Below are 18,084 nucleotides of genomic sequence, written 5' to 3'. Positions count from 1 at the left end.
CTGGAGCGGAAAGAGTTGCGCCCGCGGGGTGAGTCGGGGAGTGGACCCTTGGCACCGAGCCGGCGATCGCGCTAAAGTTCTGATGGCGCGGGCTCCGAGACCTCTCCGCGGTATCTGACAAGGGCTTCCCATCGCTCGCGCTTTTCGCCCTCCCTTCTCCTCCTCCCTACCGCTCTCGCCCATCTTCGTCCTCGTCCGCCCCTCTCTCCCGGTCGCCATGTCTGCCGCAGCTGCTCCTCCACCTTTGAGCCGGTCACCGAGCGAGGTCGACCACGAGAAGGCCGACAGCTCGTCGACGTCGCCCTCCTCGACGGCCGCTCCCGAGTACGAGGTCGGACATGGCGCCGTCGTCACGGCCAAGTCTCGCGGTGTGCAGCAGATGGAGGCGTTGCACTCGCGCCTGTCGACCAAGTGGCGCATCCTGCTCTACTCGGGCTTCACGCTCCTCGCCTATGTCATGTCTCTCAGTGAGGCGACCTTTCCCTCTGTGCGCGTCCCGACCTGGCTCGCGAACGTCGCCTCGGGCCTTCTACTCTTGTCCTCAGCATCGACACTGACCTCGAGCATGTTCCCCTCGTCGCAGACCAGTACACGTCGAGCAGCTACCTGACCGCCGCGACGAGCGTGTCCTTCTCGGCGCACTCGACTTTGACGACCATCTCGTCGATCAAGTCGGTCTTTCAGGTGCGCCCTCTCTCGCCTGTCGTCCTCTCGTACGCGACCCTGACGTTGAGACCCACCCGCAGGCCGTCTCGCAGCCGCCCATCGCCAAGATTGCCGACGGCGCCGGTCGCCTCGAGGCCTACTCGCTCTGCGTCTTCCTGTACGCGCTCGGCTACATCGTCGTCGCGTCGGCCCAGTCGGTCTACGCCTACGCCGTCGGCAACTCGATCTACATCCTCGGGATCACCGGTTTGTTCCTGCTGCAGAACATCATCATCTCGGACATCTCGAGCACGCGCAACCGCCTCTTCTTCTCGATCCTGCCGTCCGTGCCCGGTGTGAGTCCTTCCTCGACGTCTCCACGGCGAGTGAGAGCGCCCCGTGGCGCCCCGACCTCCTCGCCGCGACAACCTTCTCACGCTCGTTCCCCTCCTTCCTCCCTTTCCCTCGCTCCTCGCCTCGCAGGTCATCAATGTTTGGGTCTCGGGCAACATCACGCAGTCGCTGCTCGGCTCGAAGAACGAGAACGCCAACATGTGGCGCTGGGGCATCGGTGCGTCGTCCTCGAACCTCTCGAGCCTCACAGCGACCGACCCTGAGTCTTCCTTTTCCCTTCCCTCCTCGTCCACCTCTCCTCCCTCGCCGCCATCGTCGTTCCGGTCGCTCCTCCTTCAACCTCGCCGCGTCGCCTTCTTGTCGTCCGCCCTCCCTGGAACACCCGGTCGATGGTCGCCTCTCAGGCATGTTCGCCATCTTGACGCCCGTCCTCGCCCTCCCGATTATGTTCATCCTCGGCTACACCATGCGTCAGACCAAGGAGCAGAAGGCCGACCAAGCTGCGGCCCGTGCGGCACCCGCTCACGTCGGTCCTCAGCGCACGTTCGCCCAGAAGGCGCTCTCGGTCTTCTGGCAGCTCGACGCCATCGGCCTCCTCCTCCTCGTCGCCGGGTTCGGCATGGTCCTCGTCACGGTCACGATCGCCAACGGCAAGGGCTCGCACTGGAGTGACGGTACGCCCCTTTTCCCCTTCCTCTCGCCGTTTGAGAAGGTCGCGTTTGGCCTCTTCCTGACCTCGATCTCGCCCACTTTACAGCGCACTGTATCGCCCTTCTCACCGTCGGCGGCATCTGCATCGTCGCCTTCGCCCTTTGGGAGCGGTTCGGCGCCCGTCACCCCCTCATTCCCTTCCGCCTCCTCACCAACCGCACCGTCATCATCTGCGCCCTCATCGCCGTCCTGTACCCGGCCGCCGGCGGCGTCATCGGCTCTTACTTGTGCGTCAAGTCTCTTTCTCGCTCTCTCGAGACGCGCTCTCTCGAGACGAACACCGACTCACTCGAGCACGTCGCAGCTACACCTACCTCCTCGTCGCCGGCGAGCAGTCGACCTTGTCGGCGACCCGCATCGGCTCGATCGCGTCGTTCACCTCGACCTTGACGGCCGCCGCCATGGGCATCGTCGTCCGCTACATGCGCTACCTGAAGCCCATCATCATCGCCGGCTTCTGCATCGACGTGTGAGTCTCGCCTCCTCCCTCGTCCCAGCGCGCTCTTCCTCGACCTGACTGACGCTCTCTCGCTCTCTCTCTTCCTCCTAGCCTCGCCTTTGGCCTCATGATCCGGTACCGCGGCGCCGGCGCAACCCGCGGCGACCTCATCGCCGTACAGATCGTTCGCGGCCTCGGCGGCGGCTGCATCTCGTTCCCGGTCCAGGCCGCGATCCAGGTCGTCTCGAAGCACGAGCACCTCGCCGCCATCACTGCGGGATACCTCACCGTCTTCTACCTGTCGCAAGGCGTCGGTTCCGCCATCGGCGGCGGCATCTGGACCAACACGGTCCCGAACCGCCTCAACGAGCTCATCAGCAACTCGACGATCGCCAAGCAGGCCTACACCAACCCGATCGGGCTCATCGCCAAGTACCCTCCCGGCACCGAGATCCGCCAGGCCATGGCGACGGCGCAGGGCGACGCGCAGCGCATCCTGTCCATCACGGGCACGTGCCTCGCCGCCGTCGGCCTCGTCCTCGCGTGCTTCCTCCAGAACGTCCGCCTCACCGACGAGCAGTCGCTCGAGCAGGTCGAGAAGGCCGAGGACGGCAAGATGGCCCAGCTCGACACCAAGTAGATGGCCTAGGCGCCGGCGCGCGCACATACCCATCTTTCTTTCCCTTTCCTCGTCGTGCCTCCCCTCATTCACCTCAGTGCACCTTTCTCTCTTTGTTACGTGGCACCCCTAGACACCCAAAAGCCGAACAGCCCGCTCCCGTCGTGCATTTTGCAACCTCGAGGCTTTCCTCAACCTTCTCAAGTCGCTTTCTCTCCTTCTCTCGAGAGCGAGAGGCATGATTGAGAGCGAGAGACAGTTCGTTGCGACGAGAATGAGAGCTACGGCAGAGCCAAAGGTGGTTGCAGGGGTGGGAGAAAGGAGGGCACGGATGTAGAAAGGCGAAAGAGAGCGAGTGTGGGTGGATGGGGAGGGCACGAGAGGTGGAAAGGGGAGGAGAGCGCTCCGATCGGAGAGAGCGTGCGCACTCAGCGCCACGGGTTCGTCGCGGCGGGCGCCGTCTCCTTCTTGACGGCCGCGAGCCCGCCGTTGAGCAGGCTCGACCCGCTGCCGCTGTTGTTGGCGCTCCCGCCGCTCAGCCTCGCCTCCTTCCTCGCCGCGAGACGTGCCGCGCTCTTCTGCCCGAACGCGAAAGGTGCGGGCGCCGTCGGCTGCATGCCGGCGAGGGCGGCCGCTGCGCCTGGAGCCGAGGACAGCGTCGAGAGGCGGCGAGTCGACGGCGCGAGGGACGGGCGCGACAGCTTGCGGGGCGACTTGCGCACCGACGGCGGTGGGTGGAGAGATGCAGCGCCGGGCACGGTGAGGCTGCCGCCGGTGCCAGGGATGCGGACGGGTCGACGAGGTGGCGCCGCCGACGGGAGCGACGTGTCGCCTGCGGCGGGAGCGACGGCCGACGGCGCCGACATCGAGAGCGACGGACGACCTCGGCTGAGCGATGCTCGGCGGATCGCCTTGTCGGAGCGCAGAGGCCCGATGTGCGAGGCGCGACGAGCGCGGAAAGTCGGCGTCGGCGGCGGTCCTCCTGCAGCCGCGGTAGACGACGAGGCCGAGGCGGCGAGCGGCTTGGCCGCGACGATAGGTGCGGCGAGACCCGACGAGCCGGGCGCCATCGAGAAGGACGCCTCGCCGTGGCCGGCGCTCGAGGTGTTGCCGAGGTCGTGGAACGGCGAGCGGGAGGTGTAGGGCGACGGTGGCGCCATCGACGTGTCGCCGCCGCTGTCGGAGAGGAAGGAGAAAGGTGCGGGCGACTCGGAGACGGAAGGCAGGAGGGGCAGGCGCTGAGCGACAGGGCGCTGCGCACGGGCCCTGGACGCCATGATGTCGGCCGCGGTCGATGCGTCACTCGTCGACGAGAACGTCGACGGGACCGTCCACGACTGCGACGAGAGCGTCCTCGGGCTCGTGACGGCGATGGCGGGGAACGAGTCGAGCCCGCTCGACGGCGTCGACGCCGACGAGGCCGAGGACGGTGCCGGCGAGTTGAACTTGACGGCCTCGAGCTCCTCGCCGACGTCGTCCGCCCACTGCACGCCCTTGCCCTTCCTCGCCGCCGCACTGCTGACCGGGCTCGGCAGCGCCTTGCCGACGACGCCCGGGCTCCTCCTCGCCCGCATCGGCGACGGCTGGTACGGCGCGTACAGACCCGTCGGCGCCGACCCGACGCCCGACAGCGCCGAACGAGGGACCTTGCCGAGCTGAGAGGGGGCCTCGAGCCCCGCTCCCGAGCTCGTGAACGGCGAGCGCGCGCCCTGGTCCCGCTTGACGCCTCCTCCTCCCGCCGCTCCGGCCCACGCGCCGCTCGCCTGCGACGGCGACGACGTCTCGCCCGCAAAGCTCGCGAGCGCCTCGACGCTCGCCTTGTCGACGCTCTGCGCAAGCCGTGCGAGCGCGCCCGCCGCCGCCTCGTCGCCGGCCATGTCGAGCGCCGCGCTCACCCTCGAGCGCGCGTCGAGCATGCGCTTGGCCGCCTGCGCCTGCGTCGCGAAGCCCGAGCGGACGCCGTGTGCGCGAGCTTCGGCGGCGGCCGACTCGGCACGAGCGTCGAGCGCACGCAGCTCGGCGGACAGGAGGGGGACGGCCGAGGGCCGGTCGTGGGCGAGGGACGACCTGGCGGCGAGGACGGCGCGCGCAAAGCCGTCCATGGCCGAGTCGGCGCCGAGGGCGTCGGTGCGGAGGGCCGAGGTGCGCGCGAGGAGGTCGGCGACGAGGCCCTGGCAGTCCTGCTTGATCATGCTCGCCGCCGACGCCGCGCCGCTGCTGGCGCTCGCGTCGACGCCTGCGAGCGCCGCGAGCTGCCACTGCTGGAGCGAGCGCACGACGCCGTCGACGACGTCCTTCTCGGCGTCGGCGCGAGCGGCGGCGGCGCGCTTGGTCCGCCCGGCGTCCCACGCCGCCTGGACCTGCCGCAGCGCGCCCTGGACCGCGCGCTCGTCGGCGGCGACGTCTGCGCTCGACGACGCGGTCGACGTGTCGCCGAGCTCGCGGCGCAGGCGCTCGATGACCTGGGCCTGCTCCATGATCTGCTGGCAGTACTGGGCGACGTGGCGGTCGACCGAGATGACGTTGCGGATCGCCTTGGTCTTGATCTCCTTGGCGCGGTTGGCGTACTGGAGCGTGTTGTGCGTCTCGTCGTAGTGGGAGCTCGACGGGCTGACGCACACGATCATGACCGTCTTGCAGTTGCCGCCGAGCGACTGCTTGAGGAGGCGCGTGAGCTTCGAGTCGCGGTAAGGGACGTGGCCGCGCTTGCGCGGGTCGCACAGGGCGTTGATGCAGTTGCCGAGTGCGAGGAGCGACCGGTTGATGTTGGCGCCCTCGTTGAGGCGCTCGCCGCGGTTCTTGGTGACGCTCGCGCGCTCCGAGCCGGCGAGGTCGATGACCGACAGGCACGCCGACGTCGACGTGTCGGTGAGGCCGCCCGCCTTGGGCTTCTGCGTCACCGTGACGCGCAGGACGGCGTGCGACCGGGACGAGGTCGCGTTGGCCTCGGTAAAGTTGACGGTGCGGTTCGTGTTGCCGAGCGTGATCCACTCGACGACGTCGTGGGCGCACGTCGGCTCCTTGGTGCTCAGGTTTGCCGGCGTCGCCATGCCGTCCTGGCTGTCGCGCAGCTGGAGGACGCCGGTCTCGGGCGCGAGCAGGTCCCGGATCGTCTCGTTGTACACCTCGAGGTACGACACGGTGAGCGAGAAGTCGACCTCGTCCGACTTGGCCGTGATGCGCGCAAACAGGTCCTTCATGATGAGGAAGACGATGCCGGGCTGGGTCGGCGAGCCCGAGATGGTGTGCGTCTTGCCGCAGCCGGTGGCCTGTGAGGGGGACGAAAGGGCGAGTCAGTGCCCGTGTTCTCGCCGTCGGTGTGGACAGGAGAGGTCGAGGGAGAGAGGGGGACGCACGCCGTACGCGAACACGGTCGAGTGGAAGCCGTCCATGACGTGCGAGACGAGCGCTTTGGCGCTGCCGTCGTAGACCTCCTCCTGGCCACAGTCCTCGTCAAACACGCGGTCGAAGCAGAACCGGATGTCCTTGGTCTTCTTGCCCTGCATCGGGAGGATCTGGCGCTGGAACGAGGCGACGGCGTTGGTCTCGGGCGGGTCGAAGACGAGGATGCGGTCGTCGAGGACCTTGAGGACCTTGCGCAGGTTGCCGGCGCCGCCTCGGGAGGGTTGCGGCGTCGTGTAAGTCGGTGCGGTCGAGGTCGAGGCGGTACCATCGGCGGTGAACAGGGCGGGGCCGACGTCGTACTGCGAGTTGACGAGGAGCCGCTCCTTGTCCGAGAAGGGCCGCACGCGGACTGTGTGGTGCGTGTGCGGGCACGGTGAGCTGCGAGTGACAGGTACAAGGTGGACAGGAGTGGACGCACCGGCGACCGAGATCGAGCTCGACATCGCGTCGACGGACGGCGGCCGGTGGTTGTTGAGCGACGAGGCGAAGAGGGTGAGGGGGGGGGATGGGGAGCGGGTAGGGGTGCACTCTTGGCGGTGCAGGGCTCTGCTGAGGGCGTGTAGGGGATGCAGGCCTGCTCAGGGCGCGAGCTGGTGGAGCGAGCCGACGAGGTTCAAGGACGAGAGGCGCGGCCGAACAGAGCGAGCGCGACACCACCGAGCCTCTCGCTCGACACGGCTCGTACGAAGGTGTGCACTGTACTGAGAGCTTTTATACAGCTGTGCTAAGGCTGCTGCGCACGAGCAAGGCCGTCTCGAGTCGAGCTGAGGTCGACGCCGCGCCGACTCGACAGCTACCCTCTGCCGCTCCTCGTGCGAAGTTGGATAAATCGTGTGAGTACTCTGTACGCATGCTAGAAGGAGCCGCTCTGCACAAAGAGAGCAGACGAGCGGCGCGGAGCCGTCGACCGCCTGCCTTTCGCACTCCGACTCACTGCTCGCCGCCAGCTGTCCCACCAGCTCGAGTGCTTGCGACAGGCCTCCAACAGCCTACAGCACCGAGCACACCCCACCCGCCGACCCTCCCCTCGCGCTCGCAACCCTCCTCGCCTCCTCCCCCGTCCCCTCAGCCGCACCGCCTCACTCGCACCCACACCCACCTGCACCCGTCCGCCAGACACACCATGCCCTCGGGCGCAGCAGCCGCCCTCCTCGCAAAGGCCCTGCCCAAGGCGTCCGGCAGCGGCTCCTCGAACGGCGGCGGCGGCGGTCCTGCGGGACGCTCGCCGCGCTCGGCCGCGCGCGGCAAGGGCGTTAGGGGCGCCGGCGCGGCCCACATGGACGAGGACGTCGGCATGTCGGACAGCAGCGACGCTGCGGCGGCGCGCAGGAGGGGCCGGCAGGGCAGGAGCGGTCCCATGGGCGAGCGCGTGAGCACCTCTCTCCTCTTTACGCGGCGAGGGTCGAGATTGTCGAGGCGGCCAGGGAGCGTTCGCTGTTACCGACCGACGTCGCTTGAGCGGTGGTCGGCGAGCGCGGTCACTAGCCGTGTGTGCGCCTGCAGAAGGAGGCGGTGCTGACTTGGTCCTCTCCTGCCGCACCGCAACAGCCCAACCGCAACGGCCGCAACGCGCCTGGCCTCCTCTCCGACAAGCCGGGACGAGCGTCTTCGGCCCCGACCTCGAGCAAGAGCGGCAAGGGCCCCGACGCACCGACCCAGTCAACCATCGACACGCTCCGCCTCTTCCTCCTGTCGCGCTACTCGAACGAGGCCCAGCTCCTCAACCTCGAGAACATGGCGGCCGACCCGATCCTCAAGCAGCACAAGCTGCTCGCGCCCGGCCAACCCGGCGCACCGACCAACATGGCGCCGGCCATGTGGAAGCTCTCGAAGGAGCTCTTCCCGAACGTGAGTCGCGCCTCCTCTCGTTCTGTCGCTTCTCTCCCTGTCTTGAGACCGGATTATTGACTCTTCTCGCCCCCGGCAGATCGTGTCCCTCTCGCTCGCCAACAACGACCTCACCTCGCTCCTCCCTCTCTCGCCCTGGCTCCTCACCTCGAACCTGCCCAACATCGAGAACGTGTCGTTCGCCGGCAACGGCATCAAGGCGTTCCGCGACATGGACCCGTTCAGCCCGCTCGTCGGCAAGGAGCGCAAGGACAAGCAGCCCAAGGGCTGGCGCAACCTCAAGGAGCTCGTCCTCACGGGCAACCCGGTCGTCGCCTCGGGCGGTCAGCCAGACACCTACGCCAAGTACGTCGAAGCTCCTCCTGCCCTTCCTGCGACTCTTCAGGGACGAGCACTGACCTCGCCTTTCTCCGTACGCGCGCAGAGAGATGGCTCGCCGCTTCGCCACCCTCCGCACCCTCGACCAGCAGCCGATCGACCCGTCCATAGCCTTCGCGGTCAACCAGGAGCGACCTACGTTCGGCGCAGAAGGACCCGGCCTGTCGTCCAAGGTCAAGAGCGAGAAGGCCAAGGCGACCAAGCGCGAGCCGGTCGTGTTCCCGGTCGACAGCACCGCCGGCGGGTTCTGCGACCCGGACGGCGCACGAGGGTTCGTCGGCGAGTTCCTGGCCAAGTGCGTCTGTGTTCCTCCCTCTTGTCGAGCGCCGTCGTCGCCGCCGACCGCCCGCTCACGCCTCGACTCGCCCCCGCAGGTTCTTCAAGGCGTTCGACGACGACCGCCCCTCGCTCCTGTCGGCCTATGCGCCCCTGTGCACCTTCTCGTTCTACGCCGACACGGCCAACCCGGTCCGGGCTCGCGCCAAGAAGGTCGGCGCCAAGGGCGACAGGCGCTTCCCGAGCCAGCACAAGCTCGACTGGAGCACGTACCTCACGCCTGAGGGCAGCAGGAACCTCGCTCGTGTGCGCAGCCCCGGTGCGTCCACAATCTCTCTCTCTCTCTGCGTCGTCGGCGTCCCTGAGCCGGCGCACTGACCCCATCGTCCTCCTCGCCCTCGCAGAGAAGCTCGTCGCGACCCTCAAGACGACGCCGTCGGCCGTCATCACGAGCATCGTCACGCTCCCCAAGACGCAGCACCCGCTCGAGAAGGGCGACAAGTTCGTGTGGGACTCGTGGACGATGCCCGGCCTGCTCGCGCCGACGCAGCCGGGCGCGCCGGGCGAGGTCGTCATCTTTGCGAGCGTGCACGGCGAGTTTACCGAGTGTGCGTCCCTCTCTCCCTCTCTCTCTTCGTGCTACTCGTCTTGTGAAGGTCGTCTGACTCGAGTGCCGCATTCGCAGTCCCGAGCAAGGGCGTGCGCTCGTTCGACCGCAACTTCATCCTCGCGCCGACACCGGCCGGCTCTCCGTGCGTCCCGCCTCGTCCTCTCGCGTCCTTCCTCTCCTTCCCCACGACACTGACGACATTCCTTGTTCGCTTGCAGCGCCGCCGCCGCCGGTTGGTCGTGCATCATCGTGTCGGACGTCCTCACGCTGCGCGGCTACTCGGACCTCGCCTTCTCGAAGCCGCGCGTCCCGCGCCCGCCCAAGCAGCCGAGCGCACCGGCGGCGACGGGCGTCGGCGTCGATCCGGCGGTCGCGGCGGGCGGTGGAGCGGTGCCCGGTGCGGCAGGAGGAGCGGTGCCGGTCGTCGGGCAGGAGCGGGCCGAGGGCATCGTGCGTCCCGCCTCTCCCTCTCTCTTGCTCTCCTCGTCCCTCTCGTCGCCCCCACTGACCATGGCCATCCTGTTCGCCCGCAGACGGACGAACAACAGTCGCTCGTGCTCCAGCTCCAGGCCGTGACACGCCTCACGTACACGTTCGCGCACATGTGCCTCGCGCAGAACGGGTGGGACCCGCACCAGGCGCTCGCCCAGTTCCAGGCGCTCCACGCGCAGGGCAGCATCCCGGCCGAGGCGTTCGTGCCGGCGTGAGCGGGCGCGGCGCGAGCGAGCGAGTGAGAGAGTGGTGGGGGAGGAGGAGCGGAGCGGCAGGAGAGGGGGGGGCGACTCGACTCGACGAGGTAGCATACGTGTCCTTTGCATTCTCTCAACGTCTGCTAGTGCTATCTCATCTCTCATTCCCGTCGTCGCGAGCGAGAGAGCGAGCCTGAGCGGTGTCGGAGAACTCGAGGTCGTCCTCTCCCTCGTCGAGCCGTGCGACCGAGGGCAACCGCTGGTCAGCACGCTCGCGTGGCAAGAAGCTCGCAAGCTGGGGACAAAGGCAGAGCCGGCTGTCCGGGGCTGCCGGCGAGCGCGAGCGACGCGGTCGTCCCTTTGTCCGAGGAGGAGCTGGCAACGCTCGGCGGGGCGGCGTCGTACGAGGCTGCACAGGGCCGCGCTGCCTGCTCCAACACGAGCCCACATAGCTGCACCACGCCGCGGTAGACGCACGAGCGAGACGCGACCGCGCACGCGCATCTCTCCCTCGAACGCTCCTCGCCCGCTTCCCCGCAGCCTCTCGCGCCGGCCCAGGTGCGTCTGCTGCCTCGAGCGCCCTCTCATTCCGGCGCAGGACTGACACAGCACCCGCTCACTCGGCCACAGCCTCGCCCGAGCCCGCCTCGAGAGTGCACCTCGTCGTCCAACTCGCCCCACCCTCCTTCTCTCGCTCCCTCATCCCGCCCGCGCCTCGCCTTCATTCCGCTCGCGCCCCGCGACCGCGCGACGATGGGCCTCTTCTCGCACCGCCGCCGCAACTCGACCACGCTCGCGAGCTGGCCCATGACGCCGTCGTCGTCGAGCGACTCGCAGCTGTCGCCGCCTCTCGCCGGCTCGTCCTCGTCGCCGTTCAAGCCGCGCGCCAGCTCGTCCGGCGCAGCAGAGCCGGCGCTAGAGCGGTGCGGGCCTCCACCTCCGGCCTTCACCGCGGCACGCACCCCCGTGTCCTTCTCCACCTCGTCGCCGTCCGCCTCGGCGACTCGCTCCCTCTCAATCAGCACCACGTCGTCCTCGTCCGCCTCGACCAGCCGCCACCCTGCACCGCTGCTAGCGACGCCCCCTCCCTCGCCACCAGCCACCCGCATCACCGCCGCTGCCGCCGCACGAGCACCGCACGCCGCGCCATTCATGTCGTCGTCCGTCCTCGACGACCGCCAGGACGAGGACTCGTGCCCAATCTGCCTCGAGCTCCTCTCGCTGCGACTAGCTGGCGAGAAGCCGCACGTCGTCCCCGTCTGCGGCCACCGCCTTCGTGCGTCCCACTCTCCCTCCTCCAGTTCTCGCACAATTGGCGGACGGCGCACTGATCTCGCGCTATCTTTTGCAGATCACTCGTGCTTCGAGGCCGTGTACGGCGATGTGCAGCGCGCCAAGAGCAAGACGGCGGGCAGCCTCGGCCTGTGCGGCGTGTGCAGGCGCGACATGAAGGTTGGCGACGGCGGCGACGGGCCGAGCAAGACCAACAGTGCGCCCACCTTCTCCCTCTCTCCTCACTCTACGCCATGATCTGACGCACACGCTCCCGCAGAGTTCGCCAAGTTGAGCGGGTTGCCCTCGGCGACCGAGCCGGCGCCATCGTTCAAGATGCGCTCGTCCAGTCGCGGCACTCACCTCGACCAGCGCCCGCCCGTACGCGACGTCGCACAGGACGACGAGCTGTACCAGGCCCCGCTCGGCTACTCGAGCCCGCCAGCCGGCCTGCGCGCGAGCACGAGCACGGGCGGCACGGGCAGCACGTTGACGGCCGGGCGGCGAGGGAGCGGCGAGACGTGGGCCGGCGGCGGGAGTACCGTCTCGGGCGGCTCGCGCACCGGGACGAGCAGCAGCTTTGACGGCGTCGCCGAGCTCGTCAAGCCCGTCGTGACGGTGCGCGCCGAGCACCCGTCGGTCGAGCGCAGCTACGAGCGCGACAAGAAGCAGCACCTGACGTGCATGGTCAGCGTCATGATGCCGTCGCGCTACGCGCCACCTGCCCAGTTCGCCAACCTGTTCGCCGCCGCCGTATCGTCGTCGGCACCCGACTCGTCGCCGCCGACTCGAGCGCCGCCGCCCGCACCCCTCCCTGTTTCCGGTCGAGCGCCCTCGTCCTCCTCCTTGCGCTCCGGCGACCGCTCCCCGACGTCATCCGTCTACTCGGCGTACGCCTACGGCGCGACTGGCGTCGCGTCGTCCTCGTTCGCGCCCGTCGTCCAGGACCTCCAGACGCGCATGGCCGACTGGAAGGGCCACTCGCCCGAGGAGTTCGGGCAGCTCAAGCTGTACGACACGATCCACGTCCGCAAGGACACGGCGACGCGCGAGTTCACCGTGTACCTGTTCGACGAGGCGATCCTGTGCGTCACGGACGATCGGCGACGAGCGGCGAGCAAGGCCATCTCGCCGACGTCGACAAGCAGCGGCGGCGACGGCGGCGGCGACAAGCTGCGCCTCAAGGGCCGCGTCTACGTGCGGCACATCCGCTCGGTCGCCGACACGTCGCGAGGCGGCGACGACCTGTCGCTCACGATCATCATGAACGACGACGCGCTCGCCGAGTTCGTCATGCTCTTCAAGGAGCGCACGAGCCTCGAGGTGTGGCGTGGTCAGATCGAGCACCTCGTCGCGCAGAACCGCCGCGCCATGTCGCCGCCGTCGTCGGCCGCGTTCCCCGAGACGCCCGCGTCGGCGTCGATGCACCACCAGCTGCGCGACCGCAAGGACGTCCTGAGCGACATCTCGAGCTCCGATCAGAGCAACCTCACGACGTTCTCGGGCTACTCGCGCACGACGACGACGAGCGTCGGGCCGTCGGCATCGGTCATCCTCGAGGAGGACGAGGGCGCCATGGACGAGTTCGGCCGCTTCGCCGAGCTGAGCGCGCCCGGGTACGGCGACGCCAACACGTCGCCCTACGGCTCTTCGTCGTCGGTCCAGCAGCAGCAGCAGCAGCAGCGAGGCGCCTACGCCGGCGCCGTCTCGTCGCTCGACTCGCCGAGGTCGTTCACGCCCCTCGACCTCATGCTCATCCTGTCGATCCCTCCTCCCGGCACCGGCACGCTCAAGCTCGACATCCTCAAGAACGCGCTCGAGTTCGTCGTCGCGCACGTCGGGCCCCGCACCCGCCTCAGCATCGTCACGTACTCGTCGGGCGAGGGCGCACGGGCCTCGCTGCGCAAGACGCCGTTCGTCGCCGTCGGCAAGCTCGACGGCCGCGCGCGCCTCGACCAGGTCGTGCGCGAGCTCGGGTGCGCGCCCGAGGGCCTCACGAGCATGCTCGAGCACCAGGAGGAGCGCGTCAACGTCGTCACGGCGTGCAACCTCGCGCTCGACATTGTCCTCCAGCGCAAGGTCAAGTCGGCCCTGACGGGCATGGTTCTCCTCAACGACGGGCGCGACGGCGCGCAGAAGCAGCAGATGGACCTCGTCATGGCTCGGTGCGAGGCCGCAAAGTGCGTCGCCCCCTTTCTCTCCCTCCTTCTCTCTTTCTCTCTCTCGCTCTCACGGTCCTGACTCTCGCCCCCTCTCCACGCAGCGTCCCGATCCATACCCTCGGGTGGGGTCGCTCACACGACCCGAGCAGCCTGTGGCTCCTGTCGAACCACTCGGCTGGCTCGTACACGTTCGTCAAGGACTTTTGTGCGTCTCCTCTCTCTTTCTCTCGGCGCCTCCTCTCACAAGACTGACTGTCCTTCTCTCTCACAGACGACCTGCGTGACGCCCTCGCCGGCTCCATCGGCGGCATCCTGTCGATCGCGGCGACCAACGTGCGGCTGCACATCAAGGTGCCCGAGAAGCGCTGGTTCCGCGTCCGCAAGGTGTCGGGATCGCCCGGCGCCATCGTCTCCAAGACGGGCACCGACGTCGACGTCGAGATCGGCTCGCTGTCGTTCGGCGAGCGGCGCGACCTCATCGTCGAGGTCGAGCTGTCGCTCGGGCCTGCGGGTGACTCGGCCGGGCAGCGCGAGCGCAGCAGCGACGGCACGGCTCCGCCACCTCGTGCGCCCGAGTACAGCACGGCGACCGACGCCTTCTTCCTGTCGCGAGCCGGCGTCAACCCGTCGGCCATGGACGACTTTGCCGCCTCGAGCTCGAACCTGTACGAGGACGCGTACGACGACATGCCCGACGAGGCGCCGGTCTTCGAGGTCAACGCGGCGTACCGCGACCCGGCGGCCGGCAAGACCGTCTCGCGCCTCAACCACTCGCCGTGCCTCCTCACGATCACGATCAACCCGCCGTCATCGTCGGCATCGTTCGGCCGCCAGCCGCCGCCCGTCTCGGCGCCCGAGATCGTGCGCCGCAGGATGGAGCTCCTCGTGAGCGACATGCTGTCGCGTGCGCTCCTCCTCATGACGCGGCGCAACGGCGCCCAGGCGGGGCGCCTCCTGGAGGAGACCAAGCGCATCATCTCGACCATCTCGACGACGCTCGTCCCGGCGTCGCCCCATGTCGGCGGCTCGGCCGCAGCACTCGCGCGCAGCCAGTCGGCGCGCCGTCGTACGTCGGTCGCCGGCGCGGCGACGACGCAGCGCACGCTCGTCGCGCTCGCCGACGACGTCGACCAGGCGCACGAGGCGTGTCTCGACCGCGAGCTGTTCGACACGTGCGGGCGGTACCTCACGGCGCAGCAGGCGGTCGTCCTGAGGGACCAGAGGGCCTGGACGGGCAAGACGCCGAGCGAGAGGCTCGTGTGGAGGGCCGACAACAGCCTGTGGCTCGTCGCCAAAAGCCAGGCGTGGCTCAGCTCGAGCAGCTCGTGACGGCGGTCTCTCGTCTTTCTCCCCCTCTCTTTGCAGTACTTCCTTCGTCCGCGCCTCCCTCTCGCACGCCCCTCTTGTCCTCTTTCTCTCCCTCTCTCGACGTACCTTCTCTCTCACTCTCACTCTCTCTCTCTATCTCGGATTCATCGGTGTACTCTGTGCTAGTTTGCAATCTCGTAATGATACAACAGACAGGCTGCGCACGAGCGAGATCGAGAGTGAGAGTGAGAGTCGGCTTGAGGAATGAGAAGGAAACGTCGCGAGGGAAAGACGAGGACGCACATGCAGCAAGGTGATGCGGTGGAGGCTATGCTCGGTCGACCTTGTGAAACGTCGTGTTGAGCCAGTCGGGGCTGGGCCAGACCTGTCGCGAGAGAGAGAGGGAGAGCGTCAGAACGGGACGATGGCTCGCGAGAAACGAAGAGAGAGAGAGAGAGCGACGCACCCGTGCGACGATCTTGCCCCTGATGAGGCCCATCGGCACCGGTCCATAGTCCCTCGAGTCGGTCGAGTTGCTCTGGTTGTCGCCCGCGAGCCACACATGCCCCGGCGGCACCGTGCACCACTCGACGTCGGCGAGCCTCCTCTCGCCGGTCGGGTCGACGCACACGACGTCACCGGGGAGGCCCATGACGCGCTTGAGGACCTGGTGCGCCGGGTCGAGCGGCGAGACGGCCGTGACGAGGTTGCCGCGAGCGAGAGGTGACAGGCGGAGAGCGAGGCGGGAGTGAAGGACGAGGGTGCCAGAGTCGGCGAGGGTCGGGTACATGGAGGCGCCGGCGCACTGTGGGAGCATCAACCGTCAGTCTGTGCACATCGCGCAGGGCCATAGCAACATGGACGAGGTGCGAGGGAGTCGAGTCGTTCGGGTCGGGAGCGACCGAGAACTGGCGGGTATCGCTCGCCGAGGACGCTGAACGCCGAGAGAGGGTGCACTGAGGCGAGGAAGGGTGAACGTACCGGTCGGATCTCGGCCACGTGCTCGTTGAAGAGGTGGACGCCGCAGAGAACCTGGAGGGAGATGAGGAAGACTGATGAGCGAGATCCACAACGAGAGACCAGGGGAGTGCGGGCGCACCTGCACTGTGCCGACGAGGTATCTGCCAGCCTTTCGGAGCCGCTGCATGGCCCTTTGACCTCGAGGGGGAGCGTGTAGAGGAGCGGCGAGGTGCTCCCGCTCAATGCGACACAGGTCCACGCCCGCCATCTCTCTCCTGCACGCTAGGATGACATGAGCACCGCTGCACAGCTACCTACAGCCCTCCTGAAGGCCATCGGCAAGGCGCTGCCTCGCTCCAAGCCTCGTGTCGTCGCCGCTCTCTCTCTCGACCTCGTCGGAGTCTGGTTCGGGCTGCGGTGCGTCCCCTCCTGTCCCTCTTTCGCAGCGAGAAGAGCTCACGGTGCGTCCGCAACAGGACTGCGGCGCTCGTCGACTCGTGTCTACTATCGGAGAAGGAGGCGCGGGCGCTTGCAAACGCTCTCGAGGTGCGTCTCCGTCCGCTCTTTCCTCTCACTCCGGCGTGGCTGACCCTCGTACGTTCCAGCAGACCCGCAATGTCCACCTCATGGTCTTGTATGAGCCCGTGTCGGGCCAGACGCTCGTCGTCAATCGCGACTTGCTCGAGGAACGGCTACTCGAGAAGGTCACGCTCGTCGACGTCGGCGGCCGAGAGCCGCTGCTCGTGCGTCTCGTTCTCTCGCATACCTCGAGAGGCGTACTGACACTCTGCCTCAATAGATATCGACCCCGCCGCCGTCCCTCGTCAGCCTCGTCACCTCGCTCGCCTGCCCAACACCGACTTCCTTCCTCTCGCTCAACCTCCCGAACCCGGACCGGCCGCACGACCTCATCCCGCTCGTCGGTGTCCTCCTCGACTATGCGGTCGCGTACACGCTCGGCGAGTCGGCGGGGCCGAACTGCCTCGGTGGGCGGGAGCTCGTCGTGGTCGAGGCGGTGTTAGTCGACGAGGGCGGCGCCAGGTGCGCTCGTCTCGCTTTCTTTTTCCGAGCCAGCGATGACTGACTTCTCGTCGACCCGTAGACAGCGCCTTCTCTCGTTCTCGTACCCGCACAGCCTCTCGATCGACGACCTCGCGCTCAAGCCTCTCGCCGTCGTGCACGCCCTGCATCTCAAGCTCGACGTTCGCCTCTCGGCCGCTCAAGCGCACCATCCGGAGCTAAGAGGAGTACGAGTCGAGGCGAACTGTCGGAGGGTCGTGCTGGACCAGGTGGCGTTGTAGACGAGGACGAGTTGCAGAGCGAAATGTGGACGAGCATCAACAGGAACGACGGGCACGGCGAGACTATCAAGCTACAGAGACGAACAGAGAGAACGAGGAAGTGGGGGAACTAGATCGACGAGAGGGCTGCGACCTGCATGTGCGTCTCCTCGCTGAGCGCGAACCCGGCCGCCTCGAGCTCGACCCAGCCGTTGTCCTCGATCGCGAGGTCGGTGCCGGCGAGAAGGGCCTTGACGTCGTCGAGCGGGAGCTGGGTAAAGGCGGGGAGGTTGAGGCGGACGCGGAGCTGGTTGAGAGGGCGGACGGGCGAGAGGGACGACATGGTGAACTGCGGGAAGGGGGGGGAGAGAAGGTCAGTCCGGCCCGCGAAAGGAAAGAGAGAGAGGGAGGGCGGTGAGCGCACCTTTGTCGCCGTGTGTCCCGTGTTCTGGCCGACCCAGTAGCCGGCGACGACCGAGCGCAGCAGGTCCTCGGACCACCTCTTGTCGCTCGGGACGTCGACCTCGCCGTCGACCTTGATGCGGAGCCAGTCCATGGCCTCGAACGAGTCGTCCGTCTCGATGCAGATGGCGCGGTGCGAGCGCAGGCCGGTGAGGTGCGTCGACGAGAAGCGCATGAGGCGCGAGTTGAACAGGAGCGACGACTTGAGGGTGAGCGGGGTCGACGACGTTGTCTGCTCGTGGCGCAGGAAGGGGACCTCGAGCTTGGCTTCCTGTTGCGTGCTCGACTCGAGTTCAGCGAGGTGCTCGCTCGCGAGGGCACAGGAGAGAGCGGGGGACGTACGTGGAACGACGAGCGGCCAAAGGGAACCCAAGCGACGCCCGTCTTGATCTGCTTGCCGGCCTCGACGACGACCCAGCTGTGGCCCTCGCCCGGGTCGGGGATGCGCGGCGACGCGGCTTGGACCTCTTGCGGGGCGAGGAGGGCGAGCGGCGAGGCGGTCGGGTGGGGGAGGAGGGCGGTGACGAGCGAGGTCGGGAGGGCGAGGGGCACGGCCCAGAAGTCGTACTGGCCGACGTAGGCCGTCGATATGATGCTCTCGAGCATGGTTAGAGTGCGAGGGGTGAGAGCGGATCAGCACGACGACGAGCCGCCTCGTCGCCTCGC

General features: G+C 68.0%; 7 protein-coding genes across 7 annotated transcripts; 4 read left to right on the top strand and 3 right to left on the bottom strand.

Moving 5' to 3' along the window:
* Nucleotides 1-177: 177 nt before the first annotated feature.
* Nucleotides 178-2,970, top strand: RHOBADRAFT_65935 (uncharacterized protein). The gene is made up of 8 exons (XM_018418823.1): nucleotides 178-467; nucleotides 584-684; nucleotides 747-1,001; nucleotides 1,129-1,216; nucleotides 1,404-1,673; nucleotides 1,757-1,937; nucleotides 2,015-2,179; nucleotides 2,261-2,970. Exons 1-8 carry the CDS (start codon nucleotides 218-220, stop codon nucleotides 2,787-2,789), a joined length of 1,839 nt encoding a protein of 612 aa, XP_018274576.1. The 5' UTR covers nucleotides 178-217; the 3' UTR covers nucleotides 2,790-2,970.
* A 2,296-nt stretch (nucleotides 2,971-5,266) lies between these two features.
* On the bottom strand, nucleotides 5,267-6,370 carry RHOBADRAFT_2048 (uncharacterized protein; the record flags this gene model as incomplete). Its single annotated transcript, XM_018412543.1, has 2 exons — nucleotides 5,267-6,037; nucleotides 6,125-6,370. Coding segments are annotated over 2 exons (1,017 nt in total), but the record flags the coding sequence as incomplete, so codon positions are not given.
* Nucleotides 6,371-7,823: 1,453 nt separating this feature from the next.
* On the top strand, nucleotides 7,824-9,992 carry RHOBADRAFT_33213 (uncharacterized protein; the record flags this gene model as incomplete). The annotated part of the gene is made up of 8 exons (XM_018413091.1): nucleotides 7,824-8,021; nucleotides 8,101-8,366; nucleotides 8,446-8,694; nucleotides 8,774-8,994; nucleotides 9,080-9,283; nucleotides 9,361-9,427; nucleotides 9,504-9,636; nucleotides 9,819-9,992. The coding sequence occupies exons 1-8, from the start codon at nucleotides 7,908-7,910 to the stop codon at nucleotides 9,990-9,992; spliced, it is 1,428 nt and encodes a 475-aa protein (XP_018274574.1). The 5' UTR covers nucleotides 7,824-7,907.
* Nucleotides 9,993-11,126: 1,134 nt separating this feature from the next.
* On the top strand, nucleotides 11,127-14,737 carry RHOBADRAFT_33211 (uncharacterized protein; the record flags this gene model as incomplete). Its single annotated transcript, XM_018413090.1, has 6 exons — nucleotides 11,127-11,250; nucleotides 11,326-11,463; nucleotides 11,527-11,656; nucleotides 11,786-13,426; nucleotides 13,510-13,613; nucleotides 13,680-14,737. The coding sequence occupies 6 exons, from the start codon at nucleotides 11,127-11,129 to the stop codon at nucleotides 14,735-14,737; spliced, it is 3,195 nt and encodes a 1,064-aa protein (XP_018274573.1).
* A 282-nt stretch (nucleotides 14,738-15,019) lies between these two features.
* RHOBADRAFT_50982 (uncharacterized protein) lies at nucleotides 15,020-15,872 on the bottom strand. Its single transcript, XM_018415593.1, has 4 exons — nucleotides 15,816-15,872; nucleotides 15,698-15,748; nucleotides 15,183-15,521; nucleotides 15,020-15,101 (listed from the first exon to the last, which is right to left on the bottom strand). The coding sequence occupies exons 1-4, from the start codon at nucleotides 15,861-15,863 to the stop codon at nucleotides 15,045-15,047; spliced, it is 495 nt and encodes a 164-aa protein (XP_018274572.1). The 5' UTR covers nucleotides 15,864-15,872; the 3' UTR covers nucleotides 15,020-15,044.
* Nucleotides 15,873-15,968: 96 nt separating this feature from the next.
* RHOBADRAFT_50981 (uncharacterized protein) lies at nucleotides 15,969-17,278 on the top strand (the record flags this gene model as incomplete). The annotated part of the gene is made up of 5 exons (XM_018415592.1): nucleotides 15,969-16,093; nucleotides 16,153-16,222; nucleotides 16,285-16,419; nucleotides 16,476-16,717; nucleotides 16,779-17,278. The coding sequence occupies 5 exons, from the start codon at nucleotides 15,969-15,971 to the stop codon at nucleotides 16,975-16,977; spliced, it is 771 nt and encodes a 256-aa protein (XP_018274571.1). The 3' UTR covers nucleotides 16,978-17,278.
* RHOBADRAFT_49181 (uncharacterized protein) lies at nucleotides 16,879-18,045 on the bottom strand (the record flags this gene model as incomplete). Its single annotated transcript, XM_018415229.1, has 3 exons — nucleotides 16,879-17,305; nucleotides 17,381-17,689; nucleotides 17,761-18,045. Coding segments are annotated over 3 exons (851 nt in total), but the record flags the coding sequence as incomplete, so codon positions are not given.
* Between the last annotated feature and the right edge of the window lie 39 nt (nucleotides 18,046-18,084).

Source organism: Rhodotorula graminis (assembly GCF_001329695.1).
Source record: "Rhodotorula graminis WP1 unplaced genomic scaffold RHOBAscaffold_1, whole genome shotgun sequence".
Taxonomy (NCBI): Eukaryota; Fungi; Basidiomycota; class Microbotryomycetes; order Sporidiobolales; family Sporidiobolaceae; genus Rhodotorula; species Rhodotorula graminis.
Note: the sequence above shows the minus strand (reverse complement) of the source record. Positions and strands in the feature narration are given on the sequence as shown.